The following is a 24,565-nucleotide window of genomic DNA, read 5'->3' as shown; positions in this document are numbered from 1 at the left end:
CACTGTCGCACCAAATGCTTGCTCTTGGGGGGAATTGTTGGGTATTTGTAAATTATAGTGTGGTCTAGACCTACTGGTCTCTGTAAAGTGTCCTGAGATAACTCCTTTGTGATGTGACACTATAAATAAAATTGAATCGAATTGAATCATAGAATGATCCAGATCAGACTTATTATCACCGGTGGAAATAGGTACTCAAGTACTGTACTTAAGTATGATTTTTAGGTACTTGCACTTTACTTGATTATGTAATTGTATGCTAATGTATACTTTAACTCCCCTACTCTTCAGTGGAAAATATTGTACCTTTTTACTCCATTACATGTATCTGTAGTTTCTTTAAAGATGAACCTATGATGGGCATGAAATACAAGGCTTTGTACTTTTACTCATGTATCATAAGTTAAAGTAGCTCTACTCCAAATACAATATTTAAATGTTGCTAACATAATAATTAATACTGTTTATTGATCCCACTACTACAGGCCTGAAATACACACACACATGCTCAGGACCTATTCATGCAAAAATGGAGAGATGTCAGAGTGAGTGGGCTGCCAGAGCGGTTGGGGGTACAGTCCCTTGCTCAAGAGCACCTGGCAGTGCCCAGGAGGTGAACTGGCATCTCTCCAGCTACCAATCCACACTCCCTACTCTGGTCCGTACTGGGACTTGAACTGACCCTCCGGTTCCCAACCCAACTCCCTACGGACTGAGCTACTGCCACCCCAAACAAGTTCATACATCAATAATGATAATCCAATCGTATTATATACAGTATATGTATATACTGTATAATGTAACACCAGAGATGCTCACAAGTCTCTGAGCTAGAGTCAACACTCCTTTTCTTTGGGCCTTGTTGTACGAAGTTTTTAAAGCCAAAGCTTCTGATAAACGACACAGCAGCTGCCGGTGCGGTCGACATGTTGTCCTCTCTCGCGTGTGGTCGCTCGAAGCAGATACGTTACGTTTTAAGTGTTAGGTGTGGTGGAATTTCTGGAGACTAAAGGAAAAGCTAGGACAACATCAGGTCATGCATAGGTTACGGGTCAGGGCACGAGAATATTCGGCCAGTCTCTGATAACCTGTCCATGCATAATTATGAAAGAGCTAGGCCGAACTAGGCTTTAGCGCTGGTGTTTAGGCGGCTGCAATATCTTTGTTTCCTTAAAGGTTCAGCTAAACGTAACGTCTGTTTTAATACAGCTTGAAGAGGACAGGAACGTCAGAGAGTTGGGACAGCACTGTACAATAACACATCGTGGTTAAACTGGACTGACTGCCTGCGTTATTGTCTCCTCATTAAATGCGCCTGTATAATTCATCAAAGTCACCTTCTTCACGTATGTGAATTGAGTTGTGCTGCGCCTGAGTTTTGCCTCAACATTAGGTAGGTAGGTTATAGGTTACGCAGGGAGGGGAATAACAATATTTCTAAAAAAAATAGAGGTTGTTCCCGAGTCCCGCATCTCAAGCGGATTCTGGAGTCACTGGTTGTGTAGATGTAGTGCATAGTTTGCCATTTCGGATACAGTGACTCGAGTCTGAGTCTCCTACTCGAGTCCTCTCTCTGTGTTACAATAACAGAGCCCAATTTGGCTGCATAGTGAGGACTTTTACTTACATTTGGCTTCTTTTACATAAGTACGGTTTTGAATGCAGGACTTTTACTTTTTAAATTGTGTTTTTCTTACTTTTACTTAAGTAAAACATCTGAATACGTCTTTCAACACAATTTATAATAAGACATAAATAAAGTATCGACCACTATTGGGTTGTTGTAGCAGCAAAAGTACAGTAAGGGTTAGGGTTAGAGAAGGATAATCGGCCGAGCACACAACTAGATTATGAAATACAGCACAGGACACTAAACAAGAGTCAAATGATTACACTGCAAAATGTAAGCTACAGACCATATAAAAGTGTATTTAACTCTATTATCTTCTATTGCCTGATCAAATAGAGCAACCATCAACTGTCTCTTGTCTACTTTTTATATGATCCATCCATTGCATTGAAAACATGAGGGCAATTTGTGATTGGCTACTTTTTATATGATCCATCCATTGCATTGCAAACATGAGGGCAATTTGCATTGTAAAAATGCTAAATGATGTAATGATCGTTTTAGACCTGGGTTCTGATACAAGCAGCTGTGTCCATAAGTGCCTGTAGTTTCTTTTTTGTAAACTGACCATTAGAACAGAAGCTTACATATTTAAGAAGACAATTCTTCCGGAGTGTGAGGGGGATTACAGTAAAAGCATGCACAAACCTGCTAAAGATGGGAAATAGTATATACTTGCACTGTGACCTCTTGAACACTGAATATTTTCAACGTGTAATCAAATCCACATTTACACGTTTATATTACAGTTTATAGAACATTTTTAAAATATCAAACACAGTGACAACTTATGAAAGTTGTTCTTCATTTAGTGAGGCAAGTTTTTTATTTATATTTTCTAGAAATGTGGGGTTTTAAAAAGTATGTTGGATTCAGTTAGGTGCAGTGTTGGGAGTAATGGCGTTTAACTATAACGGCGTTACTAACGGCGTTAGTTTTTCAGTAACGAAGTAATCTAATTAATTACTTTTCCCATCGTTGCAACGCCGTTACCGTTACTGAGAATGTAAAGTGGCGCCTTACTACAATTTGGTTGAATGAAGCGTGAGGTAGCTTTCGCTACACATCAGCTGCCTGGAGAGAGCGATGCCCTGCTCACACTGTCTCAGTGCACGCTGTGACTACCACTAAATTCAAGACAGCGACAATGGAGACGAGCCAGGGAAATTCAAAGGTAGCGTTCTCGAACTGGAAGTACCGGCACATTGAAATTAAGGGCAAGAATGTTTATGTAACATGCACGCTATGCCCAGGAAAAAAGACTTTGTTCACGTCTGCCTCAAGCAACTCATATCTTATGAAGTGTGGACGTTAAAGATGTTATAGAAGGTAATAGCGTTATAGAACATAAAAAATAACTTTGCTGAGTAACTAATTACTTTTACAATGTGGTAACTGAGTTACTAACTCAATTACCTTTTGGGAGAAGTAATTTGTAACTGTAACTAATTACTTTTTTAAAGTAAGATGACCAACACTGGTTAGGTGATGATGTTTTGAAAATGATAAAATGGTGAAATAAGTGGTTTAGTGTTGTGTTGCCTCTCCCTTACAATATCGCTGGTTGGCTTGGTTACAGGCTTAAAACTCTTTATAGAAGCATTAAATGAAACATCAATGGAGATTTTGAATGGGGAAAATCCATTTCAAAAAAGCCATTCAAAAACTGTTGAGCTCTATAAAGACCTTACAGATACATGAATGTGTGTGTGTGTGTGTGTTTTTTTTTTTAAAGGAACTGTTTTGGGAAGTACTAGTTTGCTCAGTCAACATTGTGTGGCTATATTAGTGCAGCTGGATATTATGTTCCGCATTGTAAACCCAGTAGCACAGTTGGCGAGCAGTAGAATATCAGTACCACTATGCAAATCACCCAACAGCCACAAAGGACAAAGAACACAAAAATAACCACAGGCTCAATAGGACAGCTACAGTCTACGGTGTTCTTCCTAACCCAGTCTGATAAACAGTGCTTTGTTTGAGAGGGTAGAAAAATAATGAATATGCATATGTATATTTATATACAGGTGTCACGCTGCACTGTGGTTAAGCTCATACAAATGTTTATTTTGTAGAAAGTGTGTTATGAATGTGTGTGTGATATTGTGATGCATTTACTTGCCACTTTCCCAGTGGTGTAGTCTAATGTATTGTAGTGGGTATACTGTACTGTATATATATATATATATATATATATATATATATATATATATATATATATATATATATATATATATATAATACAGGCCAAAAGTTTGGACACACCTTCTCATTCAATGCATTTCCTTTATTTTCATGACTATTTACATTGTAGATTCTCACTGAAGGCATCAAAACTATGAATGAACACATATGGAATTATGTACTTAACAAAAAGTGTGAAATAACTGAAAACATGTCTTATATTTTAGATTCCTTAAAGTAGTCACCCTTTGCTTTTTTGATAACTCTGCAAACCCTTGGTGTTCTCTCAATGAGCTTCATGAGGTAGTCACCTGAAATGGTTTTCACTTCACAGGTGTGCTTTGTCAGGGTTTAATTGTGGAATTTTTTCCCCTTATTAATAAAAAAAGCAAAGGGTGGCTACTTTGAAGAATCTAAAATAGAAGACATGTTTTCAGTTATTTCACACTTTTTTGTTAAGTACATAATTCCATATGTGTTGATTCATAGTTTTGATGCCTTTAGTGAGAATCTACAATGTAAATAGTCATGAAAATAAAAAGGAAACGCATTGAATGAGAAGGTGTGTCCAAACTTTTGGCCTGTACTGTATATATATATATGGGCCAGAATCTGCCTTTGGGGAAGGGGGGGCATATCATAGTGGGAGGTCTGGGTGTCCTCCCCCAGGGGAGTTTTGAGCGTCAGCAACTTCATTTTTGTTGCATTTGGATACACTTTAATGCACCAATTTAAGGTGGAAATACCTTTATTTAGCCTATGCGAAGAAAAAGAACACAAACAAGCAAACAAAATATATCAAAAATATAATGGAAAGTATGTTGTTGCGTGTCATTGGGCATTTCTAAGTGGGTATATGGAAATCCTGGAGCTTTCTTAGTGGGTATACTGCGTATACCTGCGTATCACGTAGACTACAGCACTGCACTTTCCACTGTTACTTGATGTCAGGTTTAAACCTTAAAACCTTTACCTACCTATTACCTATACATATTTAGTTATTTGCTACTATTAATGTGGCCTATTAACATTTTCAACCACATACCGTACCTCCACACTGATGATATCCTAAAACAAGATAGCTCTATCTCTAAGATTTACATTAACATTTACAGGTAGACAAAGCTTTTTTTAGGACACTGCAAAATAATGGGCCATATTGGTAAAGCAGGAAGTGACATACAAGGTTAGAGGGTCTTTTCTAAGAGTTTCATTTTAATCACAAATACAAATTTATCAAACATCTCATGTAGAAGCGATACATGTGCTCTTGTACAGATTCTACTACGCTATATATTAGCTGCAACATGCAATTAGAGTACACAATATTTACAGCACATTTAAAAAAAAATTTGAAAAGTACTTGAAGATATCTCAAATGTGTAAGGTGCTGAAAACCAATAAGAAAGTTGTTGGTTTTTGTGCAATTTCTACACATGCAGTAAATAACTTGAGTTTGTTGGGTATTTATTGTAGCCTGTAAGGAAGGACTATAATAGGAGTGTGCCAGATGCTTGTGGAAGACTTGTTTTGCATAAGTGTGCTGAATGCAAATTATCTTATTTGCTTTGTTTTTCACTGCCAAGATATACAAACTATATACAGCAAAAATAACTTCGATGAACAAAAGTTACAGCACATTAACAGGGTACCTGCACACTTCTTCCCAAACGAACAAATGCTCTTAGGGCTAGCGATACATTATACCTCAATGTTGATAACAATATTGACATTTCACCAATATTATAAGTATAAATCACAGGTAAAACTATCAAAATATAATAGTCAAAATGTTAAATGCAATGAACTGTGTTCTTCTGTTATACATTACATGAAATCAATCCCTTTACATGTCTTGAAAAGAACTCATTTTGGAAGTTTTTAAATACAGTTTGCTTGAAATCCTTCATTTGGACAACACAAATTAATAAAATGACAAAACGCTTTTATTGCCGAGCCCTTGTGCACATGAATACTGACATGGCTGTCAAAACCAGCTCAGCCTAAGACTAAAACACATATCGGAGTCCATGTTGAACCTTGTGCGGAGGAACATGAGCCGCTGTTTTGCCGTTTTCAAAACATTTTAACATCCATATCACAAACGGCTAAAAGACTGCAGATGAAGCTGGGCTTCTGTTCAGTAGTGTGCTACAGTATTCTGCTGCATAAAATAGACACTGAAAGTAGTAACACACACACACACACACACACACACACACACACACACACAGTATGACATTAACAAGTTTCTAATACAAACAGGGTTTCAGAGTCATGTTTGAAAAAACAAACAAACTGAGCTACGTCATGTTCTGCATCAAGTGCATAACAGGAAGTCAAGTAGCATCTGATTTTAACCCAAACCACGATCTTTTTCTAAACTTAACTAAGTGGTGATGGTGTGTCAACATAACCCAGTAGTTTCTGTGCCTAAACCTTACCAAACTGGGACCATTTCACAATGTTTGTGTTTTAAACCGTAAGAGTTTAGATATATGGTGGTAGTTCCTGCTAACTGCTAGGGGCGCTAATTTATGAAACGCACCTGTGAGTCGTGGTAGTAATAGACTTGTACAATACTGTAAGTACAGTACCAGTCAAAAATCTTTCTCATTCACTTGAATGGAACACAGAACTATGTTGAGATCTGAGAGGAGAAGAGTGGGGCGTGGCTGTCAGTGGGATTTTGCATACTGAAATAGCAGCACAGGCTCCATATTAAAAAAGGCTCCATATTTTACATTTTCTCTGGGTATTTCCTGGCACTTCGTTTACCTGTATGGAATTTTATTTGACTGATTATCCTGTCCAAGTCAATTTGTGAGTAAACAAGTTCACAGATCCATGAAAGACAGCCTAGCCTTGGCTAACTGATTTGATTGGCAAAGTAAACCCAAGCCAAGAGACGTTTTGCATCTTTCTGGACATTTTGTTGGTTGCTGATGAATACTTTTAAATGTCAAAACAGTGCCTAAGTATAATCTTTACACACACACACACACACAAAATCTATCCTCCCTATGTGCTCTCCGTACATACAAACTCTTTTTGTCAAAACTCAGTCAAACTATTACTGTATGAATGTTAATTTTTCCAAAAATCAAGCCTGACTCTTGGATGTTACAATATACTTCAAATCGAACATCAAAACTTTCTACTACTTCTAACTTCTAACTCTGGCTGAACATGTGTGAACATGTGTGAAACAGCTGGTTCGCTTGGCTGGTTGTCATTCTGACTGACCCAAACTGTCTGCAAAGATCATCAAATGTTGACGGCGGAGTGAGCTCCACCGGAGGCAGCAGATGACACATTGTAACCGTCTGGGGAAAAAAAAACAGCAAAAAAACAAAGTGATTCAGTCTGTGGCAAAACAATATAACAACTGATAGTAAAACAGGACTAAGAGTCCACAGCTCTGGTAGGCTGTACTTTGGCAGAGCAGTGTTTGAGCTATTGTACGATATCCTACAAAATGTATGCACACCAATTCATATGATATCCTACGAAATCAAGAGTCTTTAAAGTTAAATTTAGCCGACAAAAGGTTACACCGTGTGCTGTTGGTCCTTTCAAAGGCCGTTGCTAGTTGAGATTAGTCGATAAAGGTGACTTTGAGCCGGGTACAGCCGCATCGCGAGATGACGGTCCTTTCAGCGGCCGTGGCAGTTGAGTTTACCAGACAAAGTACCAGAGAAAGTGGATATCAAGAGGCGACGAGAGTTAAGTTTAGGCACCAAAACGACTAGTTAAGATTAAAACATTCTCAGGACATGACCGAGTGTTTCCTGATAGTCTTGCTGTCTTTTGTCTGGGACCATTAAAAAATAAATAAGTAGTATCTGTTCAGGCACTGTTTAGGCACCGGGACCATTTGAAAAGTAGCGTTTTAGCACCGGTATTGGAAAAAATCCAAGCGATATCCAACCCTAGACAAGAACACCGCTCCCTGGCTTAAAAGCGTTGCGTTTTATGACAGAGCCATCAGCCCCCAACCCCCTCCTTACACGGACCAGAGCGGTCTTATACAGCAGCAGTCACTGTGGTGCATACAGCAATAAAATACGAATATGAATTACAGTGCTTCACTTTTCGTAGCCCTATGTACGAATAGTTAATGAGAACAGCCTGGCATGCTACCATGCTTACAATGATGACATCAGCATGCTGATGTTTGTGCTGCATGGGGAGAAAAGGATTATCTCTCCCTAAAATTTGGGAATATTCATGTTGGTGCAAAAGTTGATAGCAATCCATCCAATAGTTGTTGATATTCTGACCGACCGACCAACTGACATGGGGCGCTGGCATAGTTAATAAAACCACTACACTAGCACTAAGAAATTTAACATGTGATCTTTTGTTTCTTTCTTATCTTAATTGTTGCTTTACCTCTTCCTCTTCTCCAGTTCCGGAAAAATTCCCATGTACTTGAGATTCCAGCGCTGGTGCTCTAAAATGAGAATAAAAGCAAAAACATGAATCACCACCACTTTTTTAACTGCTAACAACAAAAGTGCCATGGCCAAGAAAGCTGTTCTTACCCTGGTCCCGGTTCTGGAATTTTGTGACCTTATTGTGATTTCTGACCGCACCTAAAAGTAAAATTTTCAAACATTAATGTCAATAAAACATTTTTTTAAAGGGTCAACAACTGAAAATTGCTGTGCAGGGTTTTGTGTCCGATAAGCCTTCAAACACATGGATATATAATTCAAACTGGACTTTCTGAATCACATGTCACTGTCCATTTATAATTTTGTTCAGTGTACATACCTTTTTGTCCAGCAGCGTTCCAAACACCAGTATGAAGAAACCCTTTAAAGAAAGAAACACAGAGTAGCATCAACTAAGAGAGCTTCAATGACAAAAGGCAAACTCACTAATCACAATCCATAGAATCATTTCACCACAGTATACTATATATTACTGATCAGAATTATTAATTATTTAATAGTAAAATAGACTAACTCTATTTGTACCTGCAGTGAATTAAAAAATGTGAATGCAATAAGGATTCCTTCATCGTCTGGATTGGTCATGGTTCCAACTCCCAGACCCCAAGTTAATCCAAAGAATGGTGTGAGGAAAGCCAAAGTCCTGGCAATGACAACCAGAACATGCCTTTCACCTGCTTGTACAGCGTCTCCCATTGACCTTCTCCTCAACATTTTGAATATCACCACCAACAGGATCACAAGGTTTATCACCACTATGACCAGCGCAGGGATCACAAAGGCCAGTAAAGCATTGGATTGGTACCAGTTGAGCCAGCAAACTCCAGTTTCTTGGATGTATTCTTTTTTGGGTGCAGTTACAGCAACAGTTATGATCACGATGATGAGAGGAGCCCCGTAGCCCAGAGTGAATCCAAAAGCCAACAGAGATGTTTTGGACAATCCCCCGTCAAAGACATTGACTGTGCGGTAGAGTAACAGCAGACCTGAGGCTAACATCCAGAAAAACAGGGCCAGGTAGAAAAAATGGATAAAAAATGTAGCTGCATTGCACGCTGGTTGGTTTATCTCGTCATCATCTGAAATAGCCGCCCCAATAATAAACCAAATGTCTGCAATCAGGAGAGACACAGCGATGTTAACAATGGAAACATGACGCAAGTACGATGTGTTGTTTCTCCTTATTTTCTTCCAAATGACAGCTTCAATTATCAGGCATATGACCAAGGAAGCCATGGATATGGAAACTCCAACATAGGTTATATAATCCAGCACGAGGCTATTATGACTGTAGGGTGACATGAGGATAGAGAACGACGTCAGGTGGTTGCAGTTGCAGGTGACGGTTTTGTTTATGTTTCGTACCAACTCACAGCCCTTGTTGTCCCATCCCCCGATATTGTTAAAGAGGCTGAAATTCCAGAAAACACACTTAGGGTTCACCAGAGTATCGTTTTTGACAGCAAATGTGAATGAAACGTTATTGACGCTTCCATTGGAAAAAAACGTACCACTCTACCATTGATTCTTGATGTTTGTGTATAGTCGTGGAGGGTGCGTATCCATTGAGGCAAATGACAGCACAGCGATGGACCTGTGTCCTCCATTAGCGACAGGTATGATTACCCCCACAGAAGAATTCGAGAATGGAAAGTCAGCACTGAAATTGTCTGTGAGGATGGTTTTGTTCAACATAATTGACGGTGTTTCAATGTTAAAAGAATCATTGGTAAGGACTGTTGTTATAGTCTCAAGAGACTGCAATAGATCTGAGCTGACGCTTTTAGCTGGGGGGCTGTTACTTGTTACTGAGATGTTTTGGGCACTTTTGTTGTTTAGAGAGTTCCATGATCCTTTTGCTGCATCTGTGGTGAGGACACCTGCAACTAAAAGGATATCCTAAATTGAAAGGAAAGAAGATATTAGTTAATTTGTAATGCAATATATTGTTAAGGATGTGTAAACCTCTGCAAAATAATTCACATACCGTCATTAAAGTTTCATTGATTGGGATATTCAATTTGGCTATATTCTTGAGTATTTCAACAGTGGCGTTAATGTTTGCAGGAGATGTAACCACGGCCTGACTCAAGTTAGTAGTAGTGTCGCTGAGTTGTTGCAAGAATCCTGGCAGTGAATTGCTATTCAAGCTCTGTGAGATTTAAAAGAACAAAAGAAAAAAAGTGTTACACAGTATCTCAAGGATCAAATTAAAATAACTTCAGCCACTTATAGCATATTTGAAATGTTTCTGAGAGGATGAGTATTATTTTGGAGAAAAATCCAAGCTGTTAAAACTTCATTCAATGTACATTCTTCCATGCGTAAACTTTGTAAATGCAAGGTCAAACTCCAGGTACAGGTGCATTTGGTTTGACCAAATATTTTGCGATTTTGTTGACAATTGACAGTAGCACAGTCCTGGTGCAGTGCGACACCATGTGAATCACCCCTGAGGTAGTCTTTAATGGGTCGGTTTCAGTACAATAAACTAGGTCAAATCCTTTCTTCTCTACTCTAGTATTTTGTTCATCTCCGCTGTTGCAGCTCTGCACTGCTTTATGACAGCCAGCCTGTACACTGTCTGAGTGTGTGATGGAAAAAAATGGTTTGGCTGCACCAGTGCGAGGTAATCTGAGTTCTGACATAAAATGCATGGATTGACTAAGCTCTAAACTTTGAGCAATGTTCAGGTAGCAGTTCGCTTCTCATCTTTATCTGTTACACCCTGGAATGCCCTAAAGGCAATGCCTGAATCGGACCAAAAAAGGTGCCGGTACTCTAATTCAGCAGTTGCATGACATGATCGTTGCATGTGTCTTGGATATATTTAATACGCATGTCTTGGTAATATATCACTTAAAATGTGTTTGTGTATGTATTTAATTTTTATTAACCACTAGGATGTTGGAAATTGCATTATTGACCTTTTTCATGGCAGACATGTTGACATGTCATAGTAGGAAAAGCACAGGTGTATTCAAAACCATTAGTGATGGCTGCATTCCACTTAGGAGAGACCCTGGTTGAATTACTGTAACTCCCTATATGTAAGCATCAGTGCCGCTTCAGTTGCTCGTCTTCAGATGGTACGAAACGCCGCAGCGCGTCTCTTAGTGGGAGCGTGTAAATATGAGCACATTACCCCCGTTTTAGCTTCACTCCACTGGCTCCCCGTCATAGGTGGGTAGTAACGAGTTACATTTACTTCGTTACATTTACATGAGTACGTTTTTGAAGAAATTATACTTCTAGGAGTAGTTTTAAATCACTATACTTTTTACTTTTACTTGAGTAGATTTGTGAAGAAGAAACTGTACTCTTACTCCGCTACATTAGGCTACAATGAGCTCGTTACTTTTCTTTTTACCTCTTTCGTATTCTACGCGTCATTGTTTGTATTCTCCCTGCGTACGCATCATTTTAATGTTTTATTTTGACAGAGAGAGAGACTTCCGCTAAACGCTCTACCACGTGGCCTTGTTTCACCAATCAAACTCAGTTGTGCAGTCTCGTCAGCTGGCAACAAAAAATAGGCGACGCTGATGCGTAAATCAACGCTTATCAATATCACTTCCCCATCAGTCAGGACCAAGATCTGACCATAATTACACTTGTCCTTTCCATAAACTGTCGTTGCTTTAGCCTTTTATTTCAGTTGCAACCCTGGCAGTGGAAGCAATCGTGAGAGCAAATAAACAATTTAAAAAACATAATTCAAACCGTTGGCTCAAGAAGTCGAGAAATAGCCGATATGTAATTCCCTCCCATTCAAATCTATATATTTCATAAATATACCCATCAGGGAATGTTAACAGGGTTGTCGGTCTCTAAATGTTTTAACTTTTATGAGCGCACCCTCTCTCTCTCTCTCTCTCTCTCTCTCTCTCTCCGCACCGAGCTCTGTCTGATCTTCTATAAGAACGGTGACGCCGTTATCAATCGAGTATTGATTGGTCAGTAGGCGGTGCTACACCGGTTGATCTCTGATTTCCAACATAACCTGCTCCCAACCAGGTTAGGCGTCCAGCATGAGTTACCACGGCGATTGAACCCGGTATCAAGTGATCCACCTTTGTGATACAGAAAACCCTGGGTTGAACCTGAAGTTACCACGTTAACCCCAAGCCTTTGGCCTGTACTACGAAGCAAGATTAATGAAAGCATGTTTACCTTAGTAAAAGTGCCAAACAGCAGCTCCATTACCTTGTTCTAGTTCTTCCTGCAGAGCCTGGTTAAAAAAGTATAAAGATTTGGAAATTTGTGTTACTTGTGCTTATTTATTTTTTATGTATTATTATTTTATTGATTTAATTTTTTAAGTAGGTCTACTTGAATTTACCTGGATTATTTTTAATTTAAGCTATTTTGTAATTAATTAATTAATTTGAATTTATTTTATTGATTGGATGAACTATCATTTGCCTAAAGATGATTATTTTGTATTTTTGTCCGTCTGATTGAATGTTTACGTTAAAAAATAAATCAGACGTTACTCAACAGTTACTGAGAGTCACACAGAGTCATATTATTCTGAAGTAACAGTATTTTTACTTGAGTGCAATTTTTGACTACTCTACCCACCTCTGCTCCCCGTATATTTTAGGATCCATTTTAAAATTAATTTACTTGTGTTTAAGTCCTTTAATGGTCTTGCCCCGTCATACCTGTCCGAATTGCTTCACACCTACACTCCAACCCGCTCACTCAGGTCAGCTGAAGAACTGCGCCTGAGTGTTCCTAAAACTTTTGCTGTGGCAGCTCCAAAAATATGGAATGAGCTACCTCAGCCTATTAGACAGGCAGGTCTACTTTTAAACCCACCTCTTTTCTTTGGCATTTCCCAGCAGAGGCTGACATTTTTGAGCAATCATTTTTACTGTGATACTGTTTCATATTTTAAATGTTAGATGTTGTAAATGTTTTAAATGATTTCTACTTTTTCTGTACAGCACCTTGTACAACGTTGGTTGCTTTTAAAGTGCTTTTGTAAATAAATTTGATTGATTGATTGATTGGTATTGTGCATGCTGACTCACTGAAATAGCTTACTGGTACACTTGATGGAATTGAGCCATCGTTAAGGTTATCAATTCCAGCTGTGCTTTTCCTACTATGACAAGTCAAAATGTCTGCTGTGAAAAAGGTCCATTAGGGCCCGAGCGCAGACAGCGGCAAAGGCCCTATTCTTTCTTCCGGCAAATTAATTGCCTTTTTGAGGGGCTTAACATACTCAAAAACTCAAAACAAATGGTGGTCGCATCAAGCCTGGTGAAAATGTACGTATTTTAAGGGTTTCGGGAATAGGCGCACAAAAATGGCTCGCTAGCGCCCCCTACAAAACTTAATAAATTGAGCCCCTGTAGTACATTTAACTGCCCCTGCAGTACGAAACGTGGTACACATATGTAACATGTCAAGATGTACAAAAAAGCTCACTGCAGCCATACCCTTAACACAACAGGATGTCCACCATTTTGAAAGTTTGACATTTTTGCGATTTTGGCCATTTCCACATGTCGTACTTTAACAAACTCCTCCTAGAGATTTCATCCAATCAACTTCAAATTTGGTCTGTGCCATCTTAAGACCTTAAAGATGAAAAGTTATTAAAAGAAAAACTTTTCGTCATAGGGCGGGGGCGTGGCAGGGCAGCCATTTTGTGCATTTCACCATCAAAACAGGAAATGGGTGTAACTTGAGTGTACATTGTCCAATTGGCTCGAAATGTTTCAGAATTCCTAAGAGTCCAACCCTGAGGACATCTACATGCCGATATTGGATCAAAGTCATAGCGCCCCCTAGTGGCAACAGTAAGTAGACCCAAAAGTCAAGGTCCTATACTTTAATGAACTCCTACAGAACTCATCCGATGGACTTCAAATTCGGTGTCTGTCATCTAAAGACCTTAACGATGCAAAGGAGCACAACTTTTTGTCCAACGGTGTGGCCGTGGCATGGCGTGGCGGCGATTTTGAGCATTTATCAATGAACAAAGAAGTTGTTGTAACTATAGTGTCATATCTGCCCCAAATTTCTCACGTTTGACAAGGGTCCATGCCTGAGGACATCTACACGCCAAAATTGAATTTTGGTCGAGCCATTCAGCCGCGCAAGAAGTGAAACAGTGAGAGCATCCAGTCAATTTACTAAAAGACACCCCCCCCCCCATATCATTTATGTCTCCTTTACAACACCATGGACGATAAGAGATTAATTTTGAAAAAAAACCAACATAATAGACACCAAAGATCTTTTTTTGAAGGACAGGCAACAGAATAGAGAAGGCATGGAGTTAAATTGCAGTAGTGCTTGGAGTTGAAGGTAGATACTAGCTTAATAAACACATTTTTTTTCTCCAGTACTTGGAGAGACAATAAAATCTGCCAGTCGGGCAGGCAAGACGCCCCGCTTCTGAGACGTTCCTGGTGTGGTATGGCGTGTGGCGGAGGACAGAACAAAACCGGAATGCCAACCCGATCTCACTCGAAAGCGTACAAATATCACGGGTTTCTACCGTGCAATGTGTACGCGAAAGCGAAATTCTATGTGCATTACATACGCGGAGCTCTCCAATTGAAGTCATGGGGACCGGTGCGTTTTATATGCACGCAGCTCGCGTCACCACGTTGTGTGTTATCGCGAGAACAGCATCACACACAAAAACATAGCTATGGTTGGGTTTAGAGAAAGAATGCAGGGAAAGGCTTTAATAACACAAGAAAATCACAAAAACACACTAATAAACGGTTGGGTTTAGGGAAGAAACATTGGGAAAGGCTTAACAAAAAAACACTACAAAGTCGCAACAACGCGCAAAAACACACTAATAAACGGTTGGGTTTAGGGAAGAAACATTGGGAAAGGCTTAACAAAAAAACACTACAAAGTCGCAAAAACGCGCCACATAAACACGCTAAAAAACGCTGTACGCACTATTTCAATTTCGCGTACACATTGCACGTATTTCACAGGTAGAAACCCATGGTATTTGTACGCTTTTCAGTGAGACTGGGCTGGTAATGCAGCACAGACGCCCAGTGGAGAATCAGATTAAGCCTGCATGGGTTGCACACTCTTACTGGGTGAGCTAGAGGTAACCCCGCTGTATTAGCTAGATGTCTGACAAATAATGTAACTACTTTGCAGTAAAAATTCCACCTGTTATAAAACTATAAAATAAATGATACCTAAAATGGCCCCAATAAGCAGTTTAAGAGGAAGACTCTTGCTTTGGCTGACCTCCAGTGGTTCTCACTTTACTGCAGTGATACATGTGACTTCACTGCTGGTTGTGGTTACAGGTGCACACAGTGAGTGTTGGTGTGACTAGATGTGGTCAGAGGTAAAACAGGTTTGAAACTTGCAACCAGGAAATGCATGCTTTTCAACTCAGTGTATCATTTTATTTCCTTGTGTAAATGTCTTTCCCTTCCTGCCCATAGCTGACTCGGGTTCTTGTGAAAATGTTAATGCCCAGGACCATTAGGCAAGGTGGATAACTGCCTTAGGCCCCCCGACCCAAGTACAAAAGTGATGTTTAGATTAAAAAACAAACAAAAACATATCAAGTGATTTTCTTTCATTTAATGTTCCAGCCAGATCACTAAGGTTCTTCACCGCTTTACTTTTTAAATGTTCCTTATGTGTCCCATTAAAGTAGTGTGTGCACACACACAAACACACACGGTGGACGCAGGAAAAACCGGAGATGAGACGTACAGGATGACCTAAATTGAGGACAGCTACCCTCGTTATTTTAAGCGCATTAAGTTAAAGTCCAATAGGTACTTTATCAAATCGTATGAATGTGAGTCCCAGGCCAGGATAGGAAATTAACTAACAACGTAAAGATCAACAAGCCACTGACAGATATGTTAAGATTTAATTCATTCAATACGTTTTTTGTCTTAACATATTATACCAACATTTGCAGCTGGTAAGGATGCCCCCTGGGCGCCTCCCTAGGGAGGTGTTCCAGGCACGTCCAGCTGGGAGGAGGCCTTGGGGAAGACCCAGGACTAGGTGGAGGGATTATATCTCCAACCTGGCCTGGGAACGCCTCGGGATCCCCCAGTCGGAGCTGGTTAATGGCTCGGGAAAGGGAAGTTTGGGGTCCCCTGCTGGAGTTGCACCCCCCGCGACCCGACACCGGATAAGCACCATTGCCATAAGCGGACGAAGATGGATGGATTGCAGCATCCTGAGCCTTTTTGGTAAGGTTACTAGGAAAACTCAGCCCAGAATGATTTTATTCTCCCCGAGACAAGTTTCCTTTTTATTTTATACCAAAAATACCAAAAAAAATCACAACTATTTTTGGCAATTTTCACTGTCTCTCGCAACGTCATTGCAACAAAAATATAGAATACATCGCAACTTTTATCGAAATGTTTTGACAAAAAAACGCTGCGAAATCCTGGAGGGACTGACAAGGGTTAACTAGTGTGCCTGGGTAGCTCAGTTTGTAGAGCCAGCACCCATGGAAAGAGGTTTATTCCTTGACACCGAGTTCAAATTCCTGCGTGTAGTCCCCCTCTCTCCCTTTCATATCTGAGCTGTGAATAAAAGCGGAAATGCACAAAAAATAATCTTAAAAAAATATATAAAATAGTTTCCCTTAAAGCGTTAGTGTGTAACTTTTTTTATATTAATGAATGTTCGTTACATTCAAGCCATTGCCAAATGAGTTGCTACAAAGCTAATTAAGACTATCAGCTCCACACCAGTGACTGGTGACTTTCGCGTGCAGAAACTCAAGCGAAGATATTACCTCTTCTGAAGAGTCCATCATGTTTTTTTAATCCTCCGTGTCCTCCTTGGCTTCTAGCAACTGCGTGGAGGAGGGATGGGGGGTGTGCGATCTTGTAAGGCTTGTATCATGTGGACGCGCCGACAGTTTTGTTGTCATTACTTAGAATTCCTCATGGGCAGTGATGCCACGTAACGCATTACTTGTAACGCATTACTCTAATCTGACCACTTTTTTCAGTAACGAGTAATCTAACGCGTTACTATTTCCAAACCAGTAATCAGATTAAAGTTACTTATCCAAGTCACTGTGTGTTACTATTTTTGTCATTTTCCTTAGGAAAAATATATATTTTTGCTTTCTTCTTGCGTCTCGGGGAGTGAAGTCACGTATGCGACAAGTCACGTTTTCAGCATGAGGACAGGTCACGTTTTCAGCATGAGGACAGGTCACGTGTACCACACAGCGACACAAACGTAAACAACAATGGAGGGAGGAGAGAGATGCGCGTTTTCTAGCTGGAAATACAGTCACTATTTTGAGTTTGTGTCAGCTAAAGATGGCAATATTAAGGTTGGTTGTACACTCCGTGCTGGTGGCGACAAAGTGCTATCTAGCTACAAAAACACTACGTCAAATTTGAAGAAACATTTGGAGTCGCAGAACTGCAGTCAAACTTACAGAGCAAGTCCCAGCAGGTGGTGGGAAGCAGAGAGTAGGAGGTCCCCCACCACCCAAACAACAAAAGCTGGACTTCGGTGCAAAACCAGTAAGTGGGGGAGAGTTGAAGAAGTTGGTCGGGCAGTAGGCCTATGTTGTAGAGGAAATGCTGCCCTTAAACACGGTTGACTCGCTCTCTTTCGTGCCATAATAAACCAGATCCCTACTACTGGCAACGCCGAGCTGCCTCACAGTAAACCAGTTGTCATTTTTATGTTGAGGCTGTAGGGGTGTTGTCGGCAGTTGCTGAATGTAACTAATAAAGTAACTTGTAATCTAACTTCGTTACTTTTAAAATCAAGTAATCTGTAAAGTACGGTTGCCGAGAGGGGCAAACGATCTGCAACTTCAGAAAACACATGCAAATAGACAAAACACAAGCAAACAACTTCATTAATTCGATGACGTGCAGCATTCAGCAAACGCACTGCATATACACACAACACAGCCAAATACATAAATGCGATGCAAATACACACAACACAACCAAATACACAAACGCGATGCGAATAAAAACGAGATCATAGACTGTAAATATTAAGTCTACGTTTGAGATAGGTTTTCTCTCGTTTGGTGGCTGTGTCTCGGCTGAGGTCACAGGTGGTACTCAATCAGCAGAGACGTCTGTAAACTCGTGGTTATAAAACATTTAAAAATGCATCAGCGTTTAACGTTGACGTTTTTTTAAGCCATTATGAGAGGGTTTAATTTCCAGGTCCGAAGGTGCATCACTGAAGTGTAGGCCTCCTCAAGTGTAATATTGTGATTATACAACAAAATAAGTGATCAATCTGTATTCATATTGTGGAGCAATTCGCTCTTGAAATACAAAAAACAGACTATTTATAGTCCCTCCCTGTTTAGTAAACCAGTCAATTTACCGTGGGATTTATCAAACTTAATAAATCCCGCCCGCACATAAACACAAAACTGCTTTTCTTGCTCCATCGTGTTGTAAGTAAGACATCTGCTGAACAAGTGATTGTATTCATTAGCATGATTGCCATACTGTTTAGTTCAAAAACATCCAAAACACCAAAGTACAAAGAGCGGACCAGATGCAAGCTTTTATTTTGAAAAGTCAAAGCTCGAGCACGGCACCAGCCTCCTGGCTGAGACGGGAGCATAGACTGTTTATTACTAATATATTATATTATGTTATTAATAATAATAATATGAATACAGTCTATGGATGGAAGGGTATGCAGCCATACCGACTCTAATAAAAAGGCAGAGTGCTCTCTCCCCGTGGAGTCGAAAATCCAGGGGTTCCCCTTAGCTGCTCCCTCTGGAGGTCTGGAGAACTTCCGTTGTGGAATCTGGATGCAGCGTTTTTTTGTTGCATTTATTTTCGGGTTTTGTGTGCTTTTCTTATGTATTTGGTTGTGTTGTTTGTATTTGCATCGCGTTTATGTATTTGGTTGTGTTGTGTGTGTATATGCAGCGCATTTGCTGAATGCTGCGCATGTGTTGTCAAATTAATGAAGATGTTTTTCTTTTTGCATCGCTTCTTTTTTCGGGGTGCTTTTCTTTTTGCATCGCGTTTCTGTATTTGGTTGTGTTGTGTGTATATGCAGTGCGTTTGCTGAATGCTGCACGTGTCGTCAAATTAATGAAGTTGTTTTCTTAATTTGCTTGTGTTTTGTCTATTTGCATGTGTTTTCTGAAGTTGCAGGTCATTTGCCCCTGTCGGCCACTGTAGTAAAGTAACTAAATTACTTTTAAAATCAAGTAATCTGTAAAGTAACTGTGGCAACACTGCTCATGGGGGAGACAGAAACTACGCACTGTAGCTGCCGGCAGCTACCACTGCCGAGACCAACACTCTCAAAAAAGAGAAAGGGGGGAAATACAGTAAGGTATGACGGAGGCCCCATGCCTGAGTTTGCATGGAGCCCCCATATCACAATCCGCCCCTGTTGATGCAGTGTCAGGAACAACTTGAGAAGTAGGTTACCTGAGACTGCTCAAGCAGCTGTTGAAGCTGTTGTAGGATCACGGGTTTTTGTTGTACGTTGAATGTTCCAGTCTGTATGAACGCTATGTTGTTGCTTTTTAGCGTACATACATAATCTCCTGAAATGAAAGGTGATCATCAGTTGACATGAAATCAATGTGAAGCTAGTGTTGCCAAACAAATACCAAAAATACATGGGATAATAACACCATCAGGGAAAAGAGGGGCAAAAAAAACCTAGGTAAGCATTTATGTAGCAGATAGAAATTTGAATATATAGTCTACAATTTCCAAATATGTTGTGCTGTAAGTTTTGATGTAGGATACTTCCATTAATAGTCCAAGTAAAATAAATCGGTTTTTTTTCTTTTTGCTGCCACAGAAAACATATCTGCACAGTAAATCCTGTGTCTTGTGTTCTTCTTGGGGAAACAAAAAGGGAGAAAATTCAATTTTTTCAGTTTCGAGCTTCATGATGGGGAAAGTATCCTTCTTATCTAACCCATAAACATTTACACTTGACTTCTGCTCCACTTTAGCTTCTTCGAACAAGTGAAAACACAAACATGCAGTGGGGAAAAGTGAATGGCCAACATCAGTTTTCAATTTCGCTGCTCAGCTGCAGCACGTTGAAGAGCACATCCCTAACGGCAAATGTCCCTTTGGTCTGTGTAGAGCACATGATAATTACCTTTTTAATGCGTTTAAAAAAATACAAGAATTCAGAATTGAAATAAATGGTAATATAACAGCCAACTATTACTGGCCGTGTCTCTATACTTCACTTTAGCAGTGTTGAGTAAACCCATGTCTACATTTTTTTTTTTACATTTTTGGTCAAACTACTAAACCATGGGGTGACCTTTGCATTGGCCTGGGTTTTAATCCAAGCTGCTAAACTTTTATTTTTGTCATCCCCATCTATCTCCCCCTCCTGTCTCTCTACCACTGTCTAATAATATAAAATAAAAAATCCCCAAAAATAATCTACTTAACCATGACCAGATACACTGCTGAATCAAGCTAAACAATGGACACTGTCCTACCCTGAAAAATGCCACCATACATTTGTTCAAGCCGCAATTATAACGCATATGATGACAGTGGCCGTAGTTGTTATGACGGGAGCAGGAAGTAAGGAGTAAGTATAAAGCGTGATTTATGGTTGTGCGGAGGCTCCGCGCAGAGTTTTCGCTTTCGCCTACAGAAGTGGCCTGAAGTTTATACTTGTGCGTTGGTGTGTGCGTCGATCTCTTTGAGAGAATAGCAGGTCTGGTGTGTGTGTGTGTGTGTGTGTGGTAGAGAAAGTAAGAGAGTGACAGCAATTCAGAGTGAGTACCGACTCTAGACTCATAGGGCGTTTTCACACCTGTAGTTTGTTTGCTTTGGTCCAAATCAGTTGGTTAGTTTGTAAAGTTGGAGCGATTTGCCCCTCGGTTCGGTTTGGTTTCACACATGGAAAAATCCAAGCGTACCAAAATGCAGTATTACAAATCATGCAAGAACGTCCACTCCTCTTATTGGTCGGATGTGTCTGGGGGCGGGAGCGAGAAAGTAAATACAGGAAGAAGGTCCTGCGTTCTGGACCAGTGCATATTTCTTAATTTCTTCCATGGTCAAACCAGCTCATTTCATTAAAGTGATCAGACATTGTTTCGCGAGACGTTACTACGGCTGCTCTGGTCACCGAGACTTCGCTCTGCTCTGCCATCGTTCCAATCCAATTTTAGCGGCAGCTGGTTTGACCACAGAGAAGCGAGTGACGGGTGGCGAGCTTGACCGCAGTCTATTTCTGTGAGAGAAACACTGAAAGCTGCTACAGTTTGCTGCTCTGCAGCATCACAGATTGCTAGACACACCTGACTACAGGAGACATTAGCTCAGACTTGCGAAGTATGTATAGTGGGTGCGGTTCGAGTACGGATCACATTCTCACCACAAGCGAACCGCTTCAATTGAAAGCGTACCGAGACCACCTCTTCAAGCAGGTCTCGGTATGCTTGTTTGGTCCTGTTTTGGTGCACATCAGAGTTCGACTGCCCAAACGAACCGCACCAGCGAGGCAAACAAACTCTAGTTCGATTCAACCGGACTAAACAAGGCAGGTGTGAAAGCGCCCATAGTGAGAGAAACAAAGTGTTTGGGGAAATCTGTAGCAGGAAACGTTAACCCTCTCCTTGATTTCATGTTGTTTATGGAGAAAGAGAACCAGGAAATGAGAAGGGGGAAATGCAAAGAGCGACCAATTCCGCAAACGGAGGTAGGTTGGGGTGGTGGATAGGTCAAACAAATCCAATCAGAGTTATGCAATCACGCTGGTGTAGAGCGCAAAGAGGAAAGTCCTACACCGCACTAGCATTGTAAATTTGGAAATGCCAATTGAAACTAAAATAAACATAATTAATTGACTGCAACATTGCACATTGACTGGATCTAATTCTTACCACTGTCAGTGAAATCAGCTTTTGACACACTTAGCGTTGCCGTCCCATTCTGTTGTGCTAACACGTGTAGATTATCTCCGGGTATTCCTGTTCCATTGTGTGTCCACTCTGCAGTCCAGCCGCTACTTAAATTAAGATTTGCTGGTGGTGGGCCACATGTTATAGTTACGCTTCCCCCAAGAAATACTTGAAGTGGGTCAAACTTTAAGACATTTTGGCCTTTAAGAAAACAGACACACAGGTCAGACAATTACTACACAACTATCTAAAGTACACAAAATGATCAGATATTCCTCATATGAAAGACAATGCTTATGTGATAGGAAAAAAAAGAAATCATAGCAAATGTTTCTCTCAAAAATGTAAAAGAAAATGTTGTCTTACTTGTGTATACCATTGAGTATTTATTTGCCAGCTCTATAAGTATCCCTATATTCACAGAGTCTATAACAGTTGCTGGAACAGAACTTGCTGTTATAGTATAGTCACCGATGGTGCTTCCGCTCCTGTAATGCAGAATTGAATCAATCACAAGCAGGAAAAAGCAAATGAAAAAAGTATTATTTACAGTTCACTTCACTCACTTTTGAAAACAAGATAGCTTTTGCTAATGCGTTTGCTTTACTTGTTGGAGAATATAAACATTCTTTGTCATTCTGTCATTCCCCGAAAGAACCAAGCAAACTTCCCTTATTGCACGATAAAAATTTTCTTCAAAACTTGCCATTTTTAGCGTGTGGCTTGCTAGCTCGAACGTTTTGGAAAATGGCAAGACAAAGAGAGGGTAAGGTAAGGAGCAAAGCCTGACATCCGTTTTTTGAGCCACGCGCTGGATGTAAGGCTTAATCATAAAAATGCACTTCCATTGATCCAGACTAGAGCCAAGCTTACGGCTTTCAGAGGCGGCAGAGTTACACAAGTTATTCACCAAAGTTATTCGAATCATCCTCTCGGTACAACGCAAATCTGTATCATATTTCAACGAAATCTATGCACAAATTGTCAGGACATTTCACTAAAATCGAAAAATGTCAACATGCTGGCGATGCTAGAGGTAAAGTCAGGACGTCTCACCACAAATGGAAATTTTCAGCAAATCAATCTAACAGTTATGCTATGTCAGACTGGACCAAAAGTAGTGGACCGATATTGCCATGCTAGTATATGATATCAAAATAATGTAAAGAAATTGATTTCCAATTTAGCAAACCCCTTAAAATAGCATACTAAGGTATCAAGACTTATTTGCTTTCATTGTATGTACATATTAAATACAAATACCCTGGCACTGTGCTTATATAGTATGTAATGAACATGAAAACAAAAATGTACTTACCGGAACTGTAGTTTGATTTGTTTAATATTTGGGATGTAATTAGCACTTTGGGTTTTAATCTGTTTGAGACAATGACTTGCTTGTTATAGGTTCTACAGTCAAACCAGGATCAAATATCACGTACATTTATTGCATCAACATTGTGAGTAAACTGAATGATAAAACTTACAGCGTTTATAGAGTCTTGGTAAATGCTGCTGTTTTCATTATTGTATGAATCCTCAAAAGGTATAGCCATGGTAAAGAAGTTGCTTACTACAACAGAAACAGTTGTTATCACAAAGAAGCTATTTCATGAGAAACACGCTTTTTTTATTCTCTACATTATATTTCGTACCCGCTGTGGTTGTGTTTGATGTTGGGATTTTTTGGGTTGTTGATGTTGCCGTTGGTTTTGTTGTGTTTGCTGTTATTGGTGTTGTTATCATAGAGGTTGTTGGCGTTGCCTGTGTTGTGTTTGACGTCGTCATGTTTTGGATTGTTGTGTTTGGTGTTGTCGGTGTCACTGTAAAAAAAAAAGAATCTGCATCACTATCCATTTCGATGAATGCTTTCTTTTTTTGCAACATGTGTCTTCAACTACTACAGACTCTGTTGAACTTATCCATGCAAAACAAAGCAAAACCATACCAGTCGAAGTTGGACATTGAGTGACATCTGTAAAGCAACATTGGAGAATCAATTATTACACCACATTTTTCTGCTTAACCTTCAATTATAATCAACATCTGAACACTAAAGCGACTCAATGTTTAACAGATAGTTAAACACAACCCAAACCATGTTAATGTCAACCCATGTAGGACGGTCAAGCAGATACAGCCGATAATAATTCTGTTAACTTTTTTTGCAGATAGCATTGCTTTTATTTCAACCGCTACAAAATAGCAAAGCTTACTTGTGATTGGTTCACAGAACTCTCCATCAGGAAGTCCATTAATGCACTCACAGGTTTGACTGCTAGCATTACTGCACGCACCGTAGCTGTTACACTTGTCACATGGCCAAGCAAACTGGTTCTCACACTCACACTGTAGTCCTCCAGTGGAGTTTGGATAGCACCCTTTTAAAGAAAGAAAGTA

General features: G+C 39.9%; 1 protein-coding gene across 1 annotated transcript in view; it reads right to left on the bottom strand.

Annotated features, from left to right (window-relative positions):
• Positions 1-5,067: 5,067 nt before the first annotated feature.
• LOC120546399 (adhesion G protein-coupled receptor F5-like) overlaps positions 5,068-24,565 on the bottom strand; it is a 30,508-nt gene continuing 11,010 nt past the window's right edge. The window contains exons 8-22 of the mRNA XM_039781323.1: positions 24,382-24,546; positions 24,114-24,140; positions 23,821-23,988; positions 23,653-23,738; positions 23,484-23,542; positions 22,532-22,653; positions 22,148-22,366; positions 19,704-19,822; positions 10,262-10,426; positions 9,794-10,173; positions 8,800-9,763; positions 8,594-8,635; positions 8,362-8,412; positions 8,210-8,270; positions 5,068-7,140 (exon numbers count right to left, since the gene is read on the bottom strand). Of these exons, the coding sequence (XP_039637257.1) occupies positions 7,082-7,140; positions 8,210-8,270; positions 8,362-8,412; positions 8,594-8,635; positions 8,800-9,763; positions 9,794-10,173; positions 10,262-10,426; positions 19,704-19,822; positions 22,148-22,366; positions 22,532-22,653; positions 23,484-23,542; positions 23,653-23,738; positions 23,821-23,988; positions 24,114-24,140; positions 24,382-24,546 (2,687 nt within the window). The 3' untranslated portion in view covers positions 5,068-7,081. The remainder of the gene's footprint in view (positions 7,141-8,209; positions 8,271-8,361; positions 8,413-8,593; positions 8,636-8,799; positions 9,764-9,793; positions 10,174-10,261; positions 10,427-19,703; positions 19,823-22,147; positions 22,367-22,531; positions 22,654-23,483; positions 23,543-23,652; positions 23,739-23,820; positions 23,989-24,113; positions 24,141-24,381; positions 24,547-24,565) is intronic.

Source organism: Perca fluviatilis, chromosome 18 (genome assembly GCF_010015445.1).
Source record: "Perca fluviatilis chromosome 18, GENO_Pfluv_1.0, whole genome shotgun sequence".
NCBI lineage: Eukaryota > Metazoa > Chordata > Actinopteri > Perciformes > Percidae > Perca > Perca fluviatilis.
Note: the sequence above shows the minus strand (reverse complement) of the source record. Positions and strands in the feature narration are given on the sequence as shown.